Here is a 20544-nt window from a genome sequence, read left to right as displayed (position 1 = left end):
AAAAAAAAGAAAATATAAAAAATACATGGAATTTAGTGTAAATATTTTTCAAAACTCAAAGCACAATAAACTCATTAAAAAATATTTAAATATTTGGAATATTAAAAATATTTTGAAAAAAAAATTTTGTTTGAAAAATTGATTTTCAAAAAAAAAAGTAATTTTAAGTGAAATTATATATAGAAGTAATGAGAAAATTGTTTCTTGTTTCAGAATGATTTTTTAGACAATATTTTGACATTGAAATTTTTTGTCTGAAACCAAAAAAAAACAAAACAATTTAAAACAAAAACATATATAAAAAAATAAATTGTGAAATTTTTCTCAAGTTGTTTTACATTTGAGCATTTATTTTTAAAAGTGTTATTTTTACTCAATCATCAGGAAAGTGCTTAAAAATCTAAGAAATTTGATTTATTTTTTATAAAAAAACAGTGAATTTTGAATTTAAAAAAAAAAAAAAAAATATTGAAAAAATTTGCTAAATTATAGATAAATTGCCAAAAAACCTTTACATTCTTAATAATTAAACAAAGAAAAAGAATTTGAAAATAGTTTTGCTTGATTTCTAAAACGTGTGTTTTATTTGCTTTGTATTATTGGATTTTTACCTCCAGAAAGTGCGTGTTTCTGAGCAGTTAATCATTGGGAAAACAAGAAAAACCCATAAAAATAAATAAATAGATTTTTAACTAAAATATTTTGCATATATTTTTTTCTTCAACGTTCCAAATACACAATAACAACTAGAACTAAAATAAATAAATAAAATATTTGTGTCTATTTTGACTCACCATGACTACCCGCGGTATACGACGTAAAAAATCCACTTTAACCGAATTAAAAATTGCGGTAGTTGGGGCTCCTAGTGTTGGCAAAAGTGGTAGGTATTTTTATCTTCTAATCCTCTCCTCCTCCACCTCTATTTATTACTTTTTGATTGGCATTATTTTGCTGGTGAAAAGCATGTGTTTTTAATGATCTCATAAAATTAATATTTTTTGCTGTTTTATTATTTCATTCTTGGGCTCTTTCTTTTCTTAATGTTTATTTTATCAAAATTCTTACACAAGAAAAATTCATTTATTAATATTTATAGTGATTTGAATTTCTTGACAAATCTTTGTTGAAAATATTAAAAGCAACCACCCACCTTTAGATGGAATTTGTTTAATAAAGGGTAATCACTGCCGGGTGAAATTCAATAAAAATCCAAACAAAATAACCATATATGTACGTTAGGTATTTTGAAAAAAAAGACCAAAAAAAAGACTCCCAGTTTTGTCCAAAGTCATGCACTTTTTTATGGGCCCCCAAAGATTTGGGGCCTCGGTGTCATGTTTGCAAAAAAGTGATCATTTTCTCAGGCTCATATCTTGCAAATAGTTTGAAATTTGGATTTACTCTCTGCGGCAAAGATGTAGCCCTTTTCATAAAGAACAAAAATTGTGAACATGTAAAATCAAAAAAACCTTATCTTCAAGATCAAAATCGCAAAAAAAAACTTTAAAAAAAATAGATTTTTTTTTATCTTTTTTCCCCTGTTCAGGTCCATAGGTAGCAAACCGTTCAAATTTCAAGGAAACAATCATCTACAAATATGTACCTAAGATCTCAATAAACAACTTTCTAGAACATATGCATATGATTCTAAACACCGTTTAGGTAGGTAAGGAAAACTAAAGGAATTCAAAATAAATTCGAAATAATTTAAAAACTGCCTAAAAGTATGCTTTAGTTTATAATAATTTAATAGTTTATGGCCCAAAACACTTAATTCCATTAGTATTTTCTTACTAACTTATATTGACCCACCTAAACGGTGTTAAGAATCATTCCTAGCAAGTTGATATGTTCTAGAAAGTTCTTTATTGAGATCTTAGATACATTTTTGTAGTTGATTGTTTCCTTGAATTTTGAACGGTTTGCTAACTATGAACCTGAACAGGGGAAAACGAATAAAAAATCGAATTTTTTAAAGTTTTTTGCGATTTTGATCTTGAAGATTAAGTTTTTTTGATTTTATATGTTCACAATTTTTATTCTTTATGACAACAGCTACAACTTTGCTTCAGAGAGTAAATCAAAATTACTCAACAAATTACACACTGTATAAATTAACATTAAAAACATTAAATACCTCAATATTCTATATATTAAATAAGTGTCTGTGATTGGTGTAAATCACGCTCTGGCTTAAAATACATAACCAAAATTCTTTAGATTCTTCTATGATATTTATGATTGTGCTAAGTACTGTGGTATTGAAAACCAATTAAATCGGTTCAGTAGAAGAAAAGTTATGGACCCAAGACAACCAGCAAAAAACATTTATTTTTACACTGTTAAATAAAAACAGGTTTCGTTGTTAAGACAAGAGTAAATTGGATAATTAAAACTTACAGTTTAAATATGATTCGTATGGCACCTTTATAATTCAATTAGTTTTAACATATTCTCATATAAAGCTCAGAATACCCCTTATAAACAAATACCTTGGTGATCAACATTATTAATTCAGTTTTAAAAAAGCGCCATACACAACATTCCTGTTTAAATCTCTAACAGCTCATAATTTTTAAATATTTAAATCGATTTAAAAAATATTTCTTATTCAATTAAAAACAGTCGTTTAAATCCGGCAAATCAAATATTCATATACATACATATTTTGCGATCTCAAGGAATGGCGATCGAAATGATGTTGATGGAGATAATGTTCATGTTGATAATTAAAGTCATCATCAGCAGCAACAGCAACGTCATAAAATAACACCAGCGCCGCTGTAGTTTGTTAGTATTGTTGTTTTTAGTTGTTTTTCTTAATTTATATTTCAATTCAATGTTTACAGAAAAGCCAACGAGAAAATTGTTTAATACATGAAATTTTGTTTTTTGTTTTTAAACCAGACCAAAATATGTATTTTGCTGTCCGTGTGTTTTTCTTTGCACAATTTTTATTTACATACAATACATTTATTTGTTTGGATACACTTGGCCAGTACAGGGGAAGGCTAAGCAAAATTTGTCCTTAAGTTTGTGTAAAATGTAGGGGATAAAGTTTTCGGATGAAACAGAATAGGTTACATTTTTACTTTAAACAAGGTTAGGTTATTTAAAAAAATAAATCAAAACTTAAAAAAAACCCCATTCCAAGGCTTTTGTGGAATGAGGTGGTTAGTTTATAAACCACCACCAATTATAATACAAATTTTCGTAGCATATAAATTTGTTTGAAAATATGAAATGGCATAATAACACTGAATTCGATGAACAATAAACACTCTATGCATTTTTTATTGAATATATGAAAGTTTCTTAGAAAAAACTGAGGTTTACAATATTTTCAAATTAATATATTTATCTAACCTGAGCACCCTGACGGCAAAGTTTTGCCAAATGCAAATAGATGCCAACAAACTATGTTTTAAAGACCATAGAAAAGGTGGTTAGTAAAGTGACCACTAAACCGCAAACAGTTAAATCGATATAAACTTAAACCCTACTTCAGGCAATCTTGGAAAATAGTGATTATTTTTAAACAAAATTCTAAGTAAAAATGTAAAATTTTCAAATTTCTTTACAGTTTACTAAACAGTCACGTTCGGTACAGGTTCCTTGTGATGGTCTGGTTTCAGTAGTTAATAATAGATATAACCCTTTTTCTCCCATCAAATACAGAGCATTACCTTAGCGCCATGGATATTTGGCTTTGGTGTCGATTCGGCTGGTTGGCCGTGCTTCACATACGGAAGGTAATGCTCTGTAACCCGAAGCGTAAAAAGTAGTATGTACCTTTTACGCTTCGGTTTATTTATAAAGGATCCATTATTCATCACAAGTAATGATAGCGTTTTAGCATAATTTCGGACATGCAAAATCGTCTTTCAAGGTCGTTCAGCATCAATTCGTATGGTACCCAATTTCCCTGCTTTTGGATGAATCTGCTCGCAAAAAATTGCTGCTTATGTAGCTACCAATGATCTTGCAAGATCTTGTTGAGTATGAAAACAATCATCATAGAGTAATGCCTCCAATTCTTGGTCTTCAAACATTTTTGGCTGACCTGGGCGACCTTTGTCTGTCGTGTCAAAAATCACCACTTCTGAACCGAACAAACTAACTCTCGCACGTTAAAACTGGTGGAACACATTCACCATAAGCTTCGGTGAGCATTCGGTATGTTTCAGCGGCACTTTTTTTCAAAGAAGTGCAAAAAAGATCTTCCCGCATATGACGCTTTGTTGGTACAAAATTCGACATTTTCCAAGTAAACAAAGCTTTGTTGTTATACCCTTCACCTTCGTGAGAAGGGTATATATAAGTTTGTCATTCCATTTGTAATTTCTACATTTTTCATTTCCGACCCTATAAAGTATATATATTCTGGATCCTTATAGATAGCGGAGTCGATTAAGCCATGTCCGTCTGTCTGTCCGTCTGTTGAAATCAATTTTCTGAAGACCCCAGATATCTTCGGGATCCAAATCTTCAATAATTCTGTCAGACATGCTTTCGAGAAGTTTGCTATTTAAAATCACCAAAATCGGTCCATAAATAACGGAGATATGAGCAAAAAACCAGGACAACCTCAATTTTTGATCTATATCTGGATTACTAAGTCATTAATATAGACAATATTGATATCTAATGATAGATATTTCAAAGTCCATTGCAACGATGTAGATAAGGCTATAGTTGGACCTACAATGTGTCAAAATCGGGAAAAATATTTTTTAACCCGAATTTTTTTTCATCAAAAATTTTTTTTGTCATACATTTTTTTCCCAAAAAAAAATTTAAAAACTAAAAAAAAAAATTTAAAAAAAAGTTTTAAAAAAATTTGGAAAAAACCTTTTTTAAAAAACAATTTCAAAAAAAAAAATTTGAAAATCAATTAAAAAAATTAAATTTTGTTTACCTAAAAATATTTAAAACAAGTGAGAGTGCTATATTCGGCTGTGCCGAATCTTATATACCCTTCACCAAATTATACTTGAAAATTTTAAATATTTTTAGGTAAACAAAATTAAATTTTTTTTCCAGTTGTTTTTTGAATTTTTTGGAAAAAAAATTTTTTCGATTGTTATTTTAAATTTTTTTTTTTAAATTTAAAAAAATTTTTTTTTTAAATTTTAAAAAAAAATTTTTTTTTTAAATTTTAAAAAATTTTTTTTTTAAATTTTAAAAAATTTTTTTTTTTAAAATTTTAAAATTTTTTTTTTTAAATTTTTTTTTTGTTTTTAAAATTTTTTTTTTTTTTTAAAAAATTCGGGTTCAAAATTTTTTTCCCGATTTTGACCCATTGTAGGTCCAACTTACTATGGTCTTATATACGTCGTTGCAAATGTTTTTGAAATATCTATCATTAGATATCCATATTGTCTATTAATGTCTTAGTAATCCAGATATAGGTAAAAAATAGGTCAAAAATAGAGGTTGTCTTGGTTTTTTCCTCATATTTCAGCCATTTGTGGACCGATTTTGCTGATTTTAAATAGCAAAATTCTCGAAAGCATGTCTGACAGAATTATTGAAGATTTGGATCCCGAAGATATCTGGGGTCTTCAGAAAACTGATTTCAACAGACAGACAGACAGACAGACAGACAGACAGACAGACAGACAGACGGACAGACAGACAGACAGACAGACAGACAGACGGACATGGCTTAATCGACTCCGCTATCTATAAGGATCCAGAATATATATACTTTATAGGGTCGGAAATGAAAAATGTAGAAATTACAAACGGAATGACAAACTTATATATACCCTTCTCACGAAGGTGAAGGGTATAAAAATGTATTTTAAAGTATAATTTGGTGAAGGGTATATAAGATTCGGCACAGCCGAATATAGCTCTCTTACTTGTTTACACCATAATGTAGTATTTGTGGACATTTCATTTGAATTGTCCTATATTGAAAGTGATAGGAAAGACTGCAGCTTATTCCACATACGAACTGTACGGCTAAAGAACGAATTTTCCCTGTAGTGTGTTATGCGATCTACCTCGAATTGATGAGCCATTGCCTAATTTCTACAGAGCACTTTCCATTGTACAATAGTATCGGTAGAATTGTGAAACACAATCCAAATTGCGACTATGTACCAGTGAGTCAATAGAGCCCTCTCCTGTACGCGGTCGAGTAACTGCAAAATAGACTTCGAAGTACCGGCCCATACATGAGAGATGGAGTGAAGTATTTCCTACATCGTTTTAGAAAACCAAGGCTCTTAAATGCTTCCTTCGATGCTTGAAAAATGTGGTTTGGCCATGGGACATCGCACTGAATACTCACCCATAAAAAAAGATGAATCATGATATGTTGTGCGTTTGTGTGTTAAAATACAACATTGAGTCTTACGTGTATTAATGTCGACTCCATTCGCACAACCCCTTTCAGAGATTGTTGCATGAAATTGGTAAAGCGTAACATTCATACCCCAATTTCCGGCAGGCTTGGTCTATACTTAAATGAATATGAATGGCAAATGTTGCTGTCATCTGCAAAAGAATAGATGAGATTGGAAGTTTAACGTAGAAGGTCGTTTAGAAAGATAAGAAATAGAGAAGGAGAAAGAAAGCAGCCGTGCGGTATCCCGAATTGATCTTGGAGTCATTTAATGAGATTCAATCTCAAATCAAATGGTATAGCTAGATATAAATCGAGAGAAGTTACTTATTATCGACAATACATTTTGATACAACGTATCAACATTACTTTCGCCAAAACGGTGAATGGAAGGACACCATTTTTCCGATAGGAAGGCTAGCAAGTCTGCCATAGAGCGTACTCCACGAAAGCCATACTGCCGGTCGCTGGACTCTGAATATTTCACAAGATAGTAGTTAACCATATAGGATTGTTAGCCTCTCTCTTTATAGGAAAACAAATCATTGATCATGATTGACAGTATCGCGAGTTTCGGCTTCATTTTTGAAGAAAAAAGGTCCGAAGATGCCACCATTTATCTGGATGTAATGGAGTCTCACATTATATGCGGCAATTTTGTTCATTAATAAACCCGCGAATCGACGAGTGATTTTCAAAGTAAATTTGGTAGAGTTGTTCAAGCGTCAATCTATTCATGATGATTTGCCAGACTATACTGATTATAAATGTCAAAAAGTGAGCGCAGTATGACAGTTTGTTTGACAGTTAACACTTTCGTTAATTCTTTCGGGCACCCTTTAAGTCCCCACTAAAGCGCCAACAAATTAAAATCACAATTATAAAGGAATTACATACAATGTTATGTTAAGTGTCGGTTTTACAAAAATAAAAAATAAATTCACAGCCAAAGGAATTAAAAATCAACAATGACATAAATAGTTGCATGTGGTTGCAAGTAGCACGGTCTTGTTTTAAATTTGCAAACAATTTAAAGAAATTAAATACAATGTAATGAATTTTTAGAAGAAACAAAAAGTAACGAATTAATGTCACTTAAATTTTAGACGAATTTCAAATACCCTGTAGTAAATCTGCCGATAGCTAGTATCACTTAACTAAAAGTTTTAATAGACAAAAATTAAAAATGATTTTCTTTAAATATCTTTCCTTAATAGCAAAATATTACAAGTATCTTAATATGTACTTTCTGATAAAGATTTCTCTTTTGCTATTGTAATAGAAACTTCAAAATCAGGTGAAATATTGTAGTTTCTTTTTTTGAGCCATTTCCTTTTTCTTATTACCACATTTGTTTAATACTTTGTACGAGAATTTAGGGCTGTTAAACAAACTTTATTTTACAATCTGACACAAACACAAATAATGTTAATAAACTGCATACCAATAACTACAATTTTCTAAGCCATTTCGTGTTTTATTAACGGTTCATTTCAACCCTTAACATGCTGATTTGACCACTTTTTTTTTTAAATAAAAAACTTTTATAGACAACGAACACATTCAGTCCTTCAGTCAGCCTTACTTTATTAAAAACACGCAACATTAAGGTGCATGACATGGTGTTACAGGACATTGTGTGCCTGTGCATTAAATGAATCGGCCGGTGTGGCTACATAGATGCCGGGTGTAAAGGACCAACTTCAAAATGTATTTATATGGCTCAAATGAAGGTGGGGGTGGTGGAAAGCCACATTGTGTTACACATACTTTGTTGTTGAGAGTTTAATAGCCTCCTTGCCTGGTAACAAACGTGCAGCTACATAAACAGCTTTGGTTAGTTAATTGAAATGTGCATTATTTTGTTATGCCATGCACCAGTACCTACCTGTTGTAGTTTATGGGGTTATATATAAATTAGTTCTTTCGTTTGTAACACTTAGACATATTTATCAAAGGCACCATAAACTAATTGTCTATATTAATGCTCCTTATGAAATTCTAAGGCCCAGTCCCCAACTAGTAATTCATGTGCATGTTGTAGAAGGAATCAATTGAAACTATGTATATACATTACAAAGAGACAGTCTGATAGCAGGTCCAAAGTAGTCAACGCACGGAACTACCTTACGGTATGTTGCCTTACGAAGTAACCAACCGGTAACTTGTCTATCAGACTAGCGACCCTATAATTCCTATCATTTTTGTAGAATAAACTTATAGTACAGCTGGTCTGAATTTTTTTTACAGTGTGTAAAATTTTTAATTTTTTCATCGAAGATAGCTTTATACTAACTGCAAAAAATGTTGTAAGTTAATATCTAAGAGAATTCTTATGGTCAGAGTTATATTGTGGAATTTTATGGGGATCAATTTTGTGGAATATCTTAACCCCCTATCTCCTCTCTTTAGGGGTCAATTTGACCCGTTTTTTGAGAAAATCGAAAAAAGTCCTTTCAAAAAGGACATTAAAGGACATTAAAATATTCTACGAAATTTTTTGCCGTAAAATTTCATTGGGGGTCACAAAAGACACAAAAGATGTAAATAGAGCCCTTTACGCTTAATTAGCAAAATTACACGCCATATCGGATCTCACATTTTTTATAAATATCTCCAAAAATCCAAGTATGATCCGAATGAGCTGAAATTTAAAATGTAAATAGTCCATAAGGAGATCTACAAAACATATGTAAATATATGTAAGTTATCTCTTTCAGTTCAAGAGATATTTAGGTTTATTAATTTATTTTTTTTAATTCTGCTCGATCATTTTTTGGTTTTTTAGATATGGCGGGAATACGAAGGTTCGAAATTATTTTTTAAAATATTATCTAATTTGCTATAAAATTTCGAAAACAATAAAAATAACACGCATCCAAAGTTGGAACATGAAAAAATGGCCATATTTTGTATGTTTTTCCCAAAAAAGTCCAGAAAAAAGCGCGCTCTTCAATTAATCATACGTTGTACTTGACGGGTTTATTTAACCCTCTAACCGGCAAGGCTGCCTTTAGGCGGGTATGTTAAATGTGTGTAATGCTGCTTTATTTGGTTATTTTTCCCGTTATAACGGTAAATATGTGTAAAGAGACAAACAATTTACTTATTGTGATAAACAAGAACGTGCACTTGTCTTTTGTTTGTTTTTATTCCAACGTATTTTTTTTTTTTCAAACAAATAACCTGGTATATTATTTTACCTCGAAATAAAATTGGCCGGTTAGAGGGTTAAATACATCCCTTTTTGCCACATTGACCTCGTTATGACGATGCTATGGCTATGAGTTAGACTCGTTACTCGTAAACTCCCGAACAACATTGCCTACTACACAGCCGAACCTGTCTCCAGCAGGGGATTAAGATATCCATCGCGAATGTAGCAAGCTTTAGGGAACAATATTTACATTTCTGATCTTCACTGATGATCCCAAGTCGATACTAAGGACTCGATTAATAATGTGTTCTTCAGCCTGTGATTTCAACGTTGAAAATATCTGCAAACTTGCTGTTTGATCAATTTGGTCCTAAAATACCGGGCATCTCTAAACGATATGGCAAGATATTCTACCATTGGGCTCTATTTGGTACCAGGGCTGTAAGGTGTTTCCGGAAAGTGTATTGCGGAGTCAATAATTGTCGGCTTACCGACTTCTTTTAACATAACGTTACTTAATGCCGGAAATGGGCGTCTGAAGATCCAACGCCATGATTTGTGTATCTGATTGGTTTGGCGAACGTCAAATGATAGGCTGACAATGGGATCTATGATGAAATGTCAGTCATTATTCATGTGTTTATTGGTTAATACTTATCAAATATTATTTACTGCAAGTGTTAACCAAATCAAAAACATTTTGACCCCTGAACCCATTTGCTTTAAAAAAGCTTTCAAAGGTTCAAAAGTGGTGATTTTGACAAAGATCGCCTAAGCCAGCTTTACTCCATATAGATTGTTTGCAAACTGAACAAGAGATTTGCCAAATCATTGGAAACTATCCAAAGAGCAATTTCAAACTGTTTGCGAGCAGCAGGATTCATCCAAAAGCAGGGAAATAAGATACCATACGAATCGAAGACGAGTGACTTCGAAAGACGATTTTTCATGTCCGAAATGATGTTTGAACGCTATAAAAGAAAATCATTTTTGCACCGAATAATTGCGATAACCAGTAGCGTAAGAGATCGTATGTGAAGCCCGGCCAACCAGCCGAATCGACACCGAAGCCAAATATCCACAGCGGTAAGGTAATTCTGTGTATTTGGTGGGAGCAGCGAACCTGTACCGAAAGCAACTGATTCCTCTGAAGTTGGAATTGGCTGAAAAATACCGAGAATATGCAGCCAGACATGAAACCATAATATTCTATCATGACAACACTCCGACACATGTTGCAATCCCTGTTAAAAACTATTTAGAATAAAGTGGTTGGGAAGTTTTGCCTCACCCGCTTTAGAGTCCAGACCTTGCTCCGTCCGACTGCTGTTTGTTTCGATCAATGCAGAACGCTCTCTCTGGAATACGCTTCCCTTTGCAACAGGGTATCTGAAATTGGCTTGATTCGTTCTTGGCCTCAAAAAAATGAACATAACCATAATTTTTATTGTATGCAACCATATTATAATTCCACTTCAACCATAATATTGTTATGTGAAACTTTGATATCTGATGAGACCATATTATGACCCAAACATATTATGATTGCAGCTCAATCATACAATAATTATTTTTAACATGACCATGGAATGGAGTATTTGTGCTCATGATTATAAATGTAACAATATTTATTCATAATTATCATCATAAAATAAGGGACAATAATTTAATTTCTGTAAAAGTATTTCTTCTCAAAGACAAGGGTGCTCATATGTCGACCTCTATTGCTAGCATTTGAAACTGTATAGCAAAATGTCTATATTGTAAATATAAACTAGTTAGTTACACTTTTAAACCCAACAATTTGACCTCATTTTTTTTTCTAATAGAAAACTAACATAACATACAAGAAAATAACTTAACTGTTATTGTTTCTTTGCGTTTGAAAAAATAAAACTTTTTTAACGAATACATATTAAAGGTTTTAACTAAAACTTCTGCTTTTAACTTTTACATTTTAAAACGAATTTAACAATTACGTATTTCTTTTACTTTCAGCCCTTATTGTACGTTTTTTAACCAAACGTTATATAGGTGAATATGATCATCAAACAGGTGAGTTCAGAATTACTAAATTGTTATTTATATTTTATGAATAAAATATATTTAGTTTACTGTTTACTTAAGGATGGATGTCCTTTTATCCTTTTATGAATAATTAATTTGCTGGTTTTTTATTTATGATTTTTTTTATTTTTTATATAAAAAGCCTAATCACTGTGAATGTGGGATTTTGAATATGTTTGCTTCACGCTTTTTTGTTTTTTTTTGAACTAAAACATGAATTGGCTTAAATTAGGGGGTTTGAAACATGAAAAATGTCCTTGCTTGTGTACAGTGGATGAGAAAATAATGTAAAGATTTCAAAATTATTAACCTTTATGTCAACAGCAGAACAGCTTTACGCACGTCAACAGCAACATACCTGGGTATGTTCATACGTTTTGTATGGTGAATGAAATGCCGTTAGCATAAAAATGCTTATATCTAACTCGTTTGTTGGAATATCTGTATTATTTTTTTTTAATTTCTTAGAAATAGACAAAAGGTTCAACAATTTTATGATAACCAGTTTTACTCCTTTCATTTAGTCATTGTTTTTTGAAAAAAAAGTGGTTGTGTACGTATGTCAAAAAATGCTTTTTATTGAGTTTTTGCAAAGATACACATTTTTTAAATTAAAATTAATTTTTTATTTATTAATAGTTTCTAATGAAATTTTACAGTTCTATAGACTTTTCTATTAGATATAGAAAAATAAAAACAAATTTTGAAATTCATAATCAGGAATTCCGTAATTCCCAAAAAAGTTTTGAAAAATTCCAAAAATGGAATTTTTTAGTTTTTTGCTATAATATCCACACGAGGAGCGGGGTTATTGGAAGCTTTTACAAAACAATTAAGAACATATTTGGCCATCTAAAATAGGTTACTTTATTTTGATATCGACTACGGGATTTGAGAATTTTTGCCCTAAAGTTAAATTTTACATAAGAAATAGGCGTTATTTGAATGGACCTGGTCCCCTCCGTATCAACAATTTTTAAATTTATTTTAATTTCAAATATTTAATGTAAAGTTAGCTTTTCAAAAAGTATAAATTCTTAATACATCTTTTTTGAAATTTTTTAGATAACTTAAAAATAAAAAAAGTACTTTTTTCCCAAAAAAAAAGCGAAAAATCGCCTTTTTAAGTTTTTTTAACCCTCTAACCGGCAAGGCTGCCTTTAGGCGGGGTATATTAAATGTATGTATATAATGGTAATTATGTGTAAAGAGACAAACAATTTACTTATTGTGATAAATATGAATGTGCACTTACTTGTCTTTTGTTTTTTTTTATTCCAACGTATTTTTTTTTATTCAAACAATAACCTGGTATATTTTTTTACCTCAAAATAAAATTGGCCGGTTAGAAATCAGTCACGATTTTTAAATAACTCTTTTTTGGTTTGACATATACGTTTGTTGTTAGTCCAACAAAAGAAAAATGGAGAAAATCGGGATATATTTGGTCCCGCTGTTATCAAAAATGAGGAGTAAAGTGGGCAAAAACGTTGAAAAAAATACTATACTTTTCAATTTTATCATTATATTTGCATGCGTTTTACTATGGATACCCAGGTATGTATGCTGTTGACGTAAGGGTGCAACTTTGTAAATGTGCTTTATCTTCCAAACGGGTGATCCTATCCTAAGCTAGGATATCAAGAAATTTCAAGTCGATCCGAATATCCAATTCAGAGATACAGCATTTTGAAAATGCAAAACATACCCAGGTATGTTGCCGTTAACATAACCCAGCAGTTAAGCAATTAGTCAATGTATCCCTTAAAGACAGTAATTGTCACAAATGTCTTATCACTTGGCGGACTCCAATTTATATATTTTGGTCATTTGACACTTGTGTGCACTTTTTAGTTCAGAGAGAAGACAATTGGGTACTTTATACATCCCAAGTAATCTAGCGTGAAGACAATTGACACTTAAGTGTCTCTAAGTAATCTGGAGTGTAGTCATTTTAAACGTTTTGTGAGTAATTCGTACAAACTGGTTTTATACGAATTGTGTTGGTATAATTCTCATACAGTTTATTTTTGTTTTTGCTTAAGTATCTGGTAACTTTTTTTGTACTGCACTTTATTTTACCCACCAGAAGCGTTGACTACTTTCGATCAGCTATCAGATAGTCACAATGTAATCAAAAGGGTCAATTGATCCCCTGCATAGGACATGCATGTGTTAAAATAACTAGTCAAGTAGCTGAGCAAGTAACCAATTACAAAGCTAGCAAGGTAACTGACGCTATGTAACCACACGCAGAGAAAAAACATGGTTCGACATGGTTACGACAAATATACTATGTTCGTTGTAACAATATATTGTTGTCGTAAACATATAATTGTTGTTTTAATTTTTAAACAATATTTTAGTTGATGTAACCATTAAATGTTATAAATATGAATATGATTCACCGAATGGTTTGGACAACTAAGTAATGATAAATAGGTAAACATATTATGTTATGTACAACCATTAAATGTTAAGTTTCTATACGCGTAGTCATAATATGTTTAAGATGTAAACATAATATATTTACAACAACTAAATAATGATAAATAGGTAAACATATTTGGGGTATTCACACGGTCTGCTATTAGTCATATTGTCATAATGTCCTAATATATTATAATAGTTTTTGTTGTGTTTTAAACAAAAAAAGTATTATTTTATGACAAAACAATAAACATAGTTCAAATAGTCATATTAGTTTAGAACTTTTTTGTTTGAAACACAAATTTAGGACATTATGACAATATGACCAAATAGTAGACCGTGTGAATACCCCAATTATATTATGTAGTCATAATATGTTTAAGATGCAAACAAAATATGTTTACTTTTAACAGTCTTTTTTCCCACCATTTGTGAGTGCTGGTGTTTGTCTAAGCTGTGTTATTTTTACAAGTAAATTTTGAGTGTCTATAATTCCCATTCGCTCTATAGTTTTATTTGTATATTATCTTTAACTTTTCTAGAGCGAATAACAATAAATTTCAGTGAATTTATCAATATATATTTCAGTGAATTTATCAATAATATTTTAAATTTTGTATTTATAAAAATAAATTTTAATAATAATATGATTACTTTGGATCATAATATGATTTAATTGGGTCATAAATATCATTACTTTGGGTCATATTATGATTGATTTGTATCATAATATGATTATTTCAGAACATATTATGATATTTAATGATACCAGTAATGATCATAATATGTTTTGGACTACAAGCATAAATCTGATCATAATATGTTGCTCTTAGTTTATGGTTACCACAACCATGTTTTTTTCTCTGCGTACAGTATGTGAATCCAATGCGTTGCCTACTTTGGACCAGCTATTAGACAGTCCCATTGTAATCAAAAAGAGACAATAGACCCCCTGTCTAGGACATGCCCGTGTTAAAATGATTAGTCACGTGGCTATTGAAGTAACTAGCTCCCACCCTAAATGATGGGTAAAATCACTAGTTCGGTACTTATTCAAAAATCTGACTCAATATTAGCACTCTAAACAAATTTAATTGGTGCCATAAATTTTGTGTGCCACTGTATTAATTTTTTCTGCCTTAACCATAAAATGTTGTTTTTTGTTTGTAAAATATATGTAAGTATGTAATAAAAAAAGGCAAAACTCCTACATTTTGCGCTTATTTTTAGTTCGCATGATTGCATTAGTTTGCTTTATTAAATTGTGTTTTTTTACTGCGTGTATGTATGCAAAAGTTTTTGTTTTCCACATTTTTTCCATTCATTATCCATTTCAATATTATTTTAATATAATAACTAAAAACCATTCCAGAAAATCGATATAAACATGAAGCCTTGGTCGATGGGGAGCCAGTGTTATTTGAAATACTAGACACATGTCCCAAGGTAAGTTAACGAACGAGTACAAAACTCTTTCTATGTTTTAACTTAAATACTACATATTCCAACATTATTAGTTTTGGTAACGTTGGCAACTACAATAACTATTTATTTAATTCAAAGCATACAAAACTATTAATTTTATAGGAAAATGGGGATAACTGAAGAGAGCTACAAATAAATGAAGTAGTGGGAATTTATTTTGTATTATTAGGGTCATCAGCGTTGAAGGTTTAAGCAAATGGCGGCAATAAAAGAATTATTACTAAATTACATTTTAATTATAGACTTAAAATGCATAAACTTATTGGTAGTGCTTAAACAATATTAAACAGGTGGTTGTTAAGTGCAGGAAGTTGTTGAAATTAATTAGGATTCTTATATGTTGTAGAGCTTTTCTCAAGCTGCAATTTCAAAACATTTGCATGGAGCAGGATTCATCCAGAAGCAGGGATTATCAATATTACACGAGTTGAGCTGAGAGATCTTGAAACACGATTTTGCATGTCCGAAATAGTGCTTGAATGCTAAATAATTTTTTCACTGAATTTTAACCCGAAGAGAGAAGCCCTGTCAACCATCGACACCAAAGCCAAATATCCATAGCGCTTAGGTAATGCTCTGTATTTGGTGGGAGCAAAAGGGCTGCTGAAATCTGGCCAGACCATCACATTGCACTTGTACCGAATGCAATTGATTAGTTTGAAGCTAGAATTGGCCGATAAATTCGCAGAATATGTGGCCAGGCATGAAACCTTAATATTCCATCACGACAACGCAATACCTTTTAAAAAGTATTTAGAATAAAGTGGTTGGGAAGCTTTTCCTCACTCGCTTTATAGTCCAGACCTTGTCAGGTCCAACTACTTTTTGTTTCGATCGATGCAAAACACTCTCGCACGGATAAGCTTCACTTTGGAACAGAGAATGCGATATTGGCTTGAATCGTTCTCAGCCATTTGTATAAATTTTCTTAATATTTTATTTAACACAAGTCATTGGTTCTGACTCAGTCACAAATTTTTTAGTATGAAAAAGTGCAATATTTTTGATGGACGGAGTTTTAAAGTGGCATATTTTTGAATCTATTTGAGATATTGACTTGAAATTATTTTTGTAAGACCAAAAATTAACTTCTCTAAACAAAAAAAGTATAATTCGGAATAAATGTAATTTTCAACGGTTTTTAAAATTGTCATTCAAATTAACAAAATGAAAAAAAACTTGTCAAAAGGTCAAAGGAATTCCTAAAAATTGGATCGAAAATCCCAAAAATGGTATTTTTTTACAATTTTGCCCATGGGGTCCACATTTCCTTCTGGGCTGGGAAATAACTTTGGGAATAAATAAGGAACACATCAAGGTTTCTAAAACTGCTTTCCCAAAGTTGAAATTTTGATAAAAATATAGGTCATATTCCGAAGGGCGTAGAGGCGACATACTCGAAAAATAGGACATGTTTTTTATACCAAAATGTTCTTCGTAAATATAGCTTATAGAAAAATTGTTATATGTTCCTACAGAAAGTTTATTAAAAAAAAAATATTTAAGTCACCTTTTCGTCCAAAAAACAGCAAAAATCAAAAATTTTTTGAATATTTAAATTGAAAATTGTTTATTTTAATTGATATTGTATGTTATTTGTAATTTAGTTGTCTAACCAACAAAAAAAAATTCAAGTCCATTCGGTCCAAAAGTATATATTTTTAAAAAAGCAGACTAAGGTATGGCAAAATTTTAAAATTGCAATTTTGAAATGCATATAACTCGGAAATTAAAAGAGATAAATAGCATATGCATCATGTTTTTTCAAGACCTGGACGAGCGCTTTCCAAAAATATAAAAGACTTTGAAATCGGAGGGGTAAAAAATGTTCACGTGTTTAAAAATTTTACATGTCAAAGGTATCCTAATTTGAGCCCCCATAGCACCGCCCCTGGACCATTTTTAGGGCCCATTTTAATAATTTAAACTCGAATACTCCTTGGCTACGTTAGTGTCAAATTTTATCCCGATCGGATGAGCCGTTTTGAAATGCCAGATTTATTTCCAAAAAATTTTGATTCAGCCCCACTGTGCGCATAAATCAGGCTGTTATGTTGGCTTTCAGGGCCGCTATGGTTTTGTGGTTTATTCATATAGACCTGTGACTTAAGAAAAAGTCTAACGGAGACAAACCGCATGATCTCGATGGCCAGTTCACATCACATTCACGTGCCCAAAGTGGCATGAGCTGTGTGGTACGTGGTGACGACGCGTCTTTGGTTTCCATATCATCCTATTCGGACCAAAAGAAGTTGGTAATCATCTACCTATAGGGCCCGCCGTTCTTAAACAAATATGGACCGATGACATCACACCAAACTGTGACTTTTACGGGATGCATTGGAAACTCATGGAGCTCATGTGGATTGGTATGGATATAAATTTGACAGAAATTAACGATAAATTATTAAACAATTTTATCATTTGGCAAAACAAACTGAAGAAATGACTGCCAATTAGACAGATTTAGCTTCAACAATATGACCGCTAAAAACTTTCAAAGTTCGGGAGTTCCTTTTGGAAGACTCTTTATATATATAACTCTTCTAGATTATTTGATTTTTTTCTATAACTCTCTGGACCTGTTATTTTATTCAGTTCAGATGAGAACTAAAATTGTCTACAGAATTAAGAGCTTTCGAAATCATCAAATATTTTGATAAATCATTGTTTTAGTTTTGTGAAACATCGATTTTTTGGGTGAAAAGCGATATTTTCGTGAAACAATTTGGAAATTTTTTTTCATCTGGTTTCAATATATCTCAGCCATTTATTTATGCATTCAATCTGCTGACAGATATATAAACAATAGCAACATTTAAAAAAGCACGCCCGATGTATTATTCAATTATATATGCATGTATGTCTGCCAATTATCTGTCGGTTTCGGAAAGTTGAATTTAATAGAAAACTAAAATTTATAAAAGCATTTTCTTAAAAGTAATTTAATTTGCAATAGTAATGTTTCCATTTAAATTATTAATTCCTTAGCTGAATTTTATTAAGAATTTCGCTTGTTTGAAATGACTCTTACTACTTACTATCTATGTACTTACAAGTTGTTACTATTTATTTCAGTCTAATCATCTTTCTGGATTAATTACAATCTCCTTCTTCTTCACACCAAATGTATTTTCTATCATTCGTATTGTACTAAAACTCCAACCATCTCTTTGTTTTAATTAGTCTGCCCATTTTCTAACTAAATACTTATTCTATCATGTGTCAAAATGTCATTTTACTAAAGATGGTTTTAATGGTGTGGCAACGCGCATCATCATTTATGGTTTTTTGTTTTCAAAACTGGGTCACAGTAAATGGCAGCGAGAAAAAAACACACAGAGCAGAGGAAAAGTCCTCGAAAACCATATAAAAACAACAATGACGCGCCTGCAAAATTAAACAAGTAGAATAAAAAGGACAAACAAATAAACTACATGGTGTCATCGCATGTTTGCACAAGATTTTACTTTCATTTCTAATGCCAGCTTACTCCTGCTAACAAAACCAAAAAATCACTAACAACAAATGGGGAATATGTAGAAAACAACAAAAAACATTATACTAACAAAACATTTAAATTAGTGCAACCTTCATTCACTTTAATAATTTCTTTAATTTTTCTATTTTATTTTCATGTCTTCCTCTCTCTCTCTTTAACGTGGATGGATGATGATGTCATAACTCACACACACAGGCAGAAGATGAATTTCCCAATGCCGGTGAACTGATACAATGGGCTGATGGCCTGTTACTCGTCTATTCCATAACAGACCGCGGTAGCTTTAATTATATACGTCGTGCCAAATCAGATCTGCAGTCTGATACACCCGTGCAACTGGTGGCCAATAAAGTGGATATGGTGCATTTACGTCAAGTCAGTCGAGATGAGGGAGAAATCTTATCCAAAGATTTTGATTGTAAATTTAGTGAGGTCTCGGCGGCAGATCATGTGGACCAGGTGGCCGAAGTATTTAATGATTTGTGCAAGGAAGTTATAGCCTCGAAACGTAAATCGAAACAGAGTTTGTTGGAGAGAATGTTGGGCAGTTCAAGACCCTACAGTCGGGGGAAAAGTGATAGTAATTTGCCTAAAGATTGATTGATGGATTGATTTATGTTTTGATTTGTTTTTTTTTCTTAATTTAAATTGTTTTTGTATTTATAAATTAATGTTAATTCTTTTGTTATTTAAATAGTAAATTTTATTGATAATTAATTGTAAATTTCTGTGTCATTCATTCATTCATTTAATTATTTTGTAAAGAGTAATTTATTTAAAATAAAGTAATAAATTTTAATAATTATACAAAAAATTTAGTTGAAATGAATTTAAAAATTAATAGTATGTACTTGTAGAGTTTTGAATGAATAAAAAAGTAACGTTTTAATAAGTTTGTGTATATAAAAGCTTTTGTGTAGGAAAGCTTTTATTCTATATTTAGTGTCAAAACTTAACACTGTGTGATAAAAAGGCGCTGCAGCGCGCTGTTGGCTTTAACAGTCGTGGTGAAAATATTAAACACATTAATGTTTTAAAAAAATAAAAATAATACTAGATACAAGGAATTAAATACAAATAAAAGATAATTATTTTGTGAATGAAGATACAAGTTAACCTTCGCTTTACCAATACCCACCCGGGTGACCACATCGATTTTATTGGTTTAATATTTTTTTTAATTTTGTTTCGATTTAAATGAAATATGTACTCACTGAACAAATTCTAGAGTTCTATAGAATTTAATAGAACCATTTTAAACTTTTTATAAGGTTTTTTAAATTTTTTAAAATTTCGTTCGTCGCATATATTTATAGAAGTGTAGTGTCACCCGGGTGGGTATTGGTAAACCATGTACATAAAAAACCTTTGGTAAAGCGAAGGTTAAATGAAAAATTAGCCGAAGTACCTGAACAAAAACATACGAAAATGCCCGACAAATTTTTGTTTTTGTTAAAAATAAATTTGTTATTGATTTTCATTTATGTCGCACAGTGGCGCTCGTAGAACAAGTAAGGCTGCAAAAATCAAAAATTTCATGTGCCC

At 31.2% G+C, this 20544-nt stretch overlaps 1 protein-coding gene across 1 annotated transcript; it reads left to right on the top strand.

Moving 5' to 3' along the window:
• The first annotated feature begins 389 nt into the window (after positions 1-389).
• On the top strand, positions 390-19682 carry LOC135954544 (ras-related and estrogen-regulated growth inhibitor). The gene is made up of 4 exons (XM_065504732.1): positions 390-883; positions 11514-11570; positions 15385-15458; positions 19195-19682. The coding sequence occupies exons 1-4, from the start codon at positions 796-798 to the stop codon at positions 19597-19599; spliced, it is 624 nt and encodes a 207-aa protein (XP_065360804.1). The 5' UTR covers positions 390-795; the 3' UTR covers positions 19600-19682.
• The last annotated feature ends 862 nt before the right edge of the window (positions 19683-20544 follow it).

This window comes from Calliphora vicina, chromosome 3 (assembly GCF_958450345.1).
Source record: "Calliphora vicina chromosome 3, idCalVici1.1, whole genome shotgun sequence".
NCBI classification, from domain to species: domain Eukaryota; kingdom Metazoa; phylum Arthropoda; class Insecta; order Diptera; family Calliphoridae; genus Calliphora; species Calliphora vicina.
Note: the sequence above shows the minus strand (reverse complement) of the source record. Positions and strands in the feature narration are given on the sequence as shown.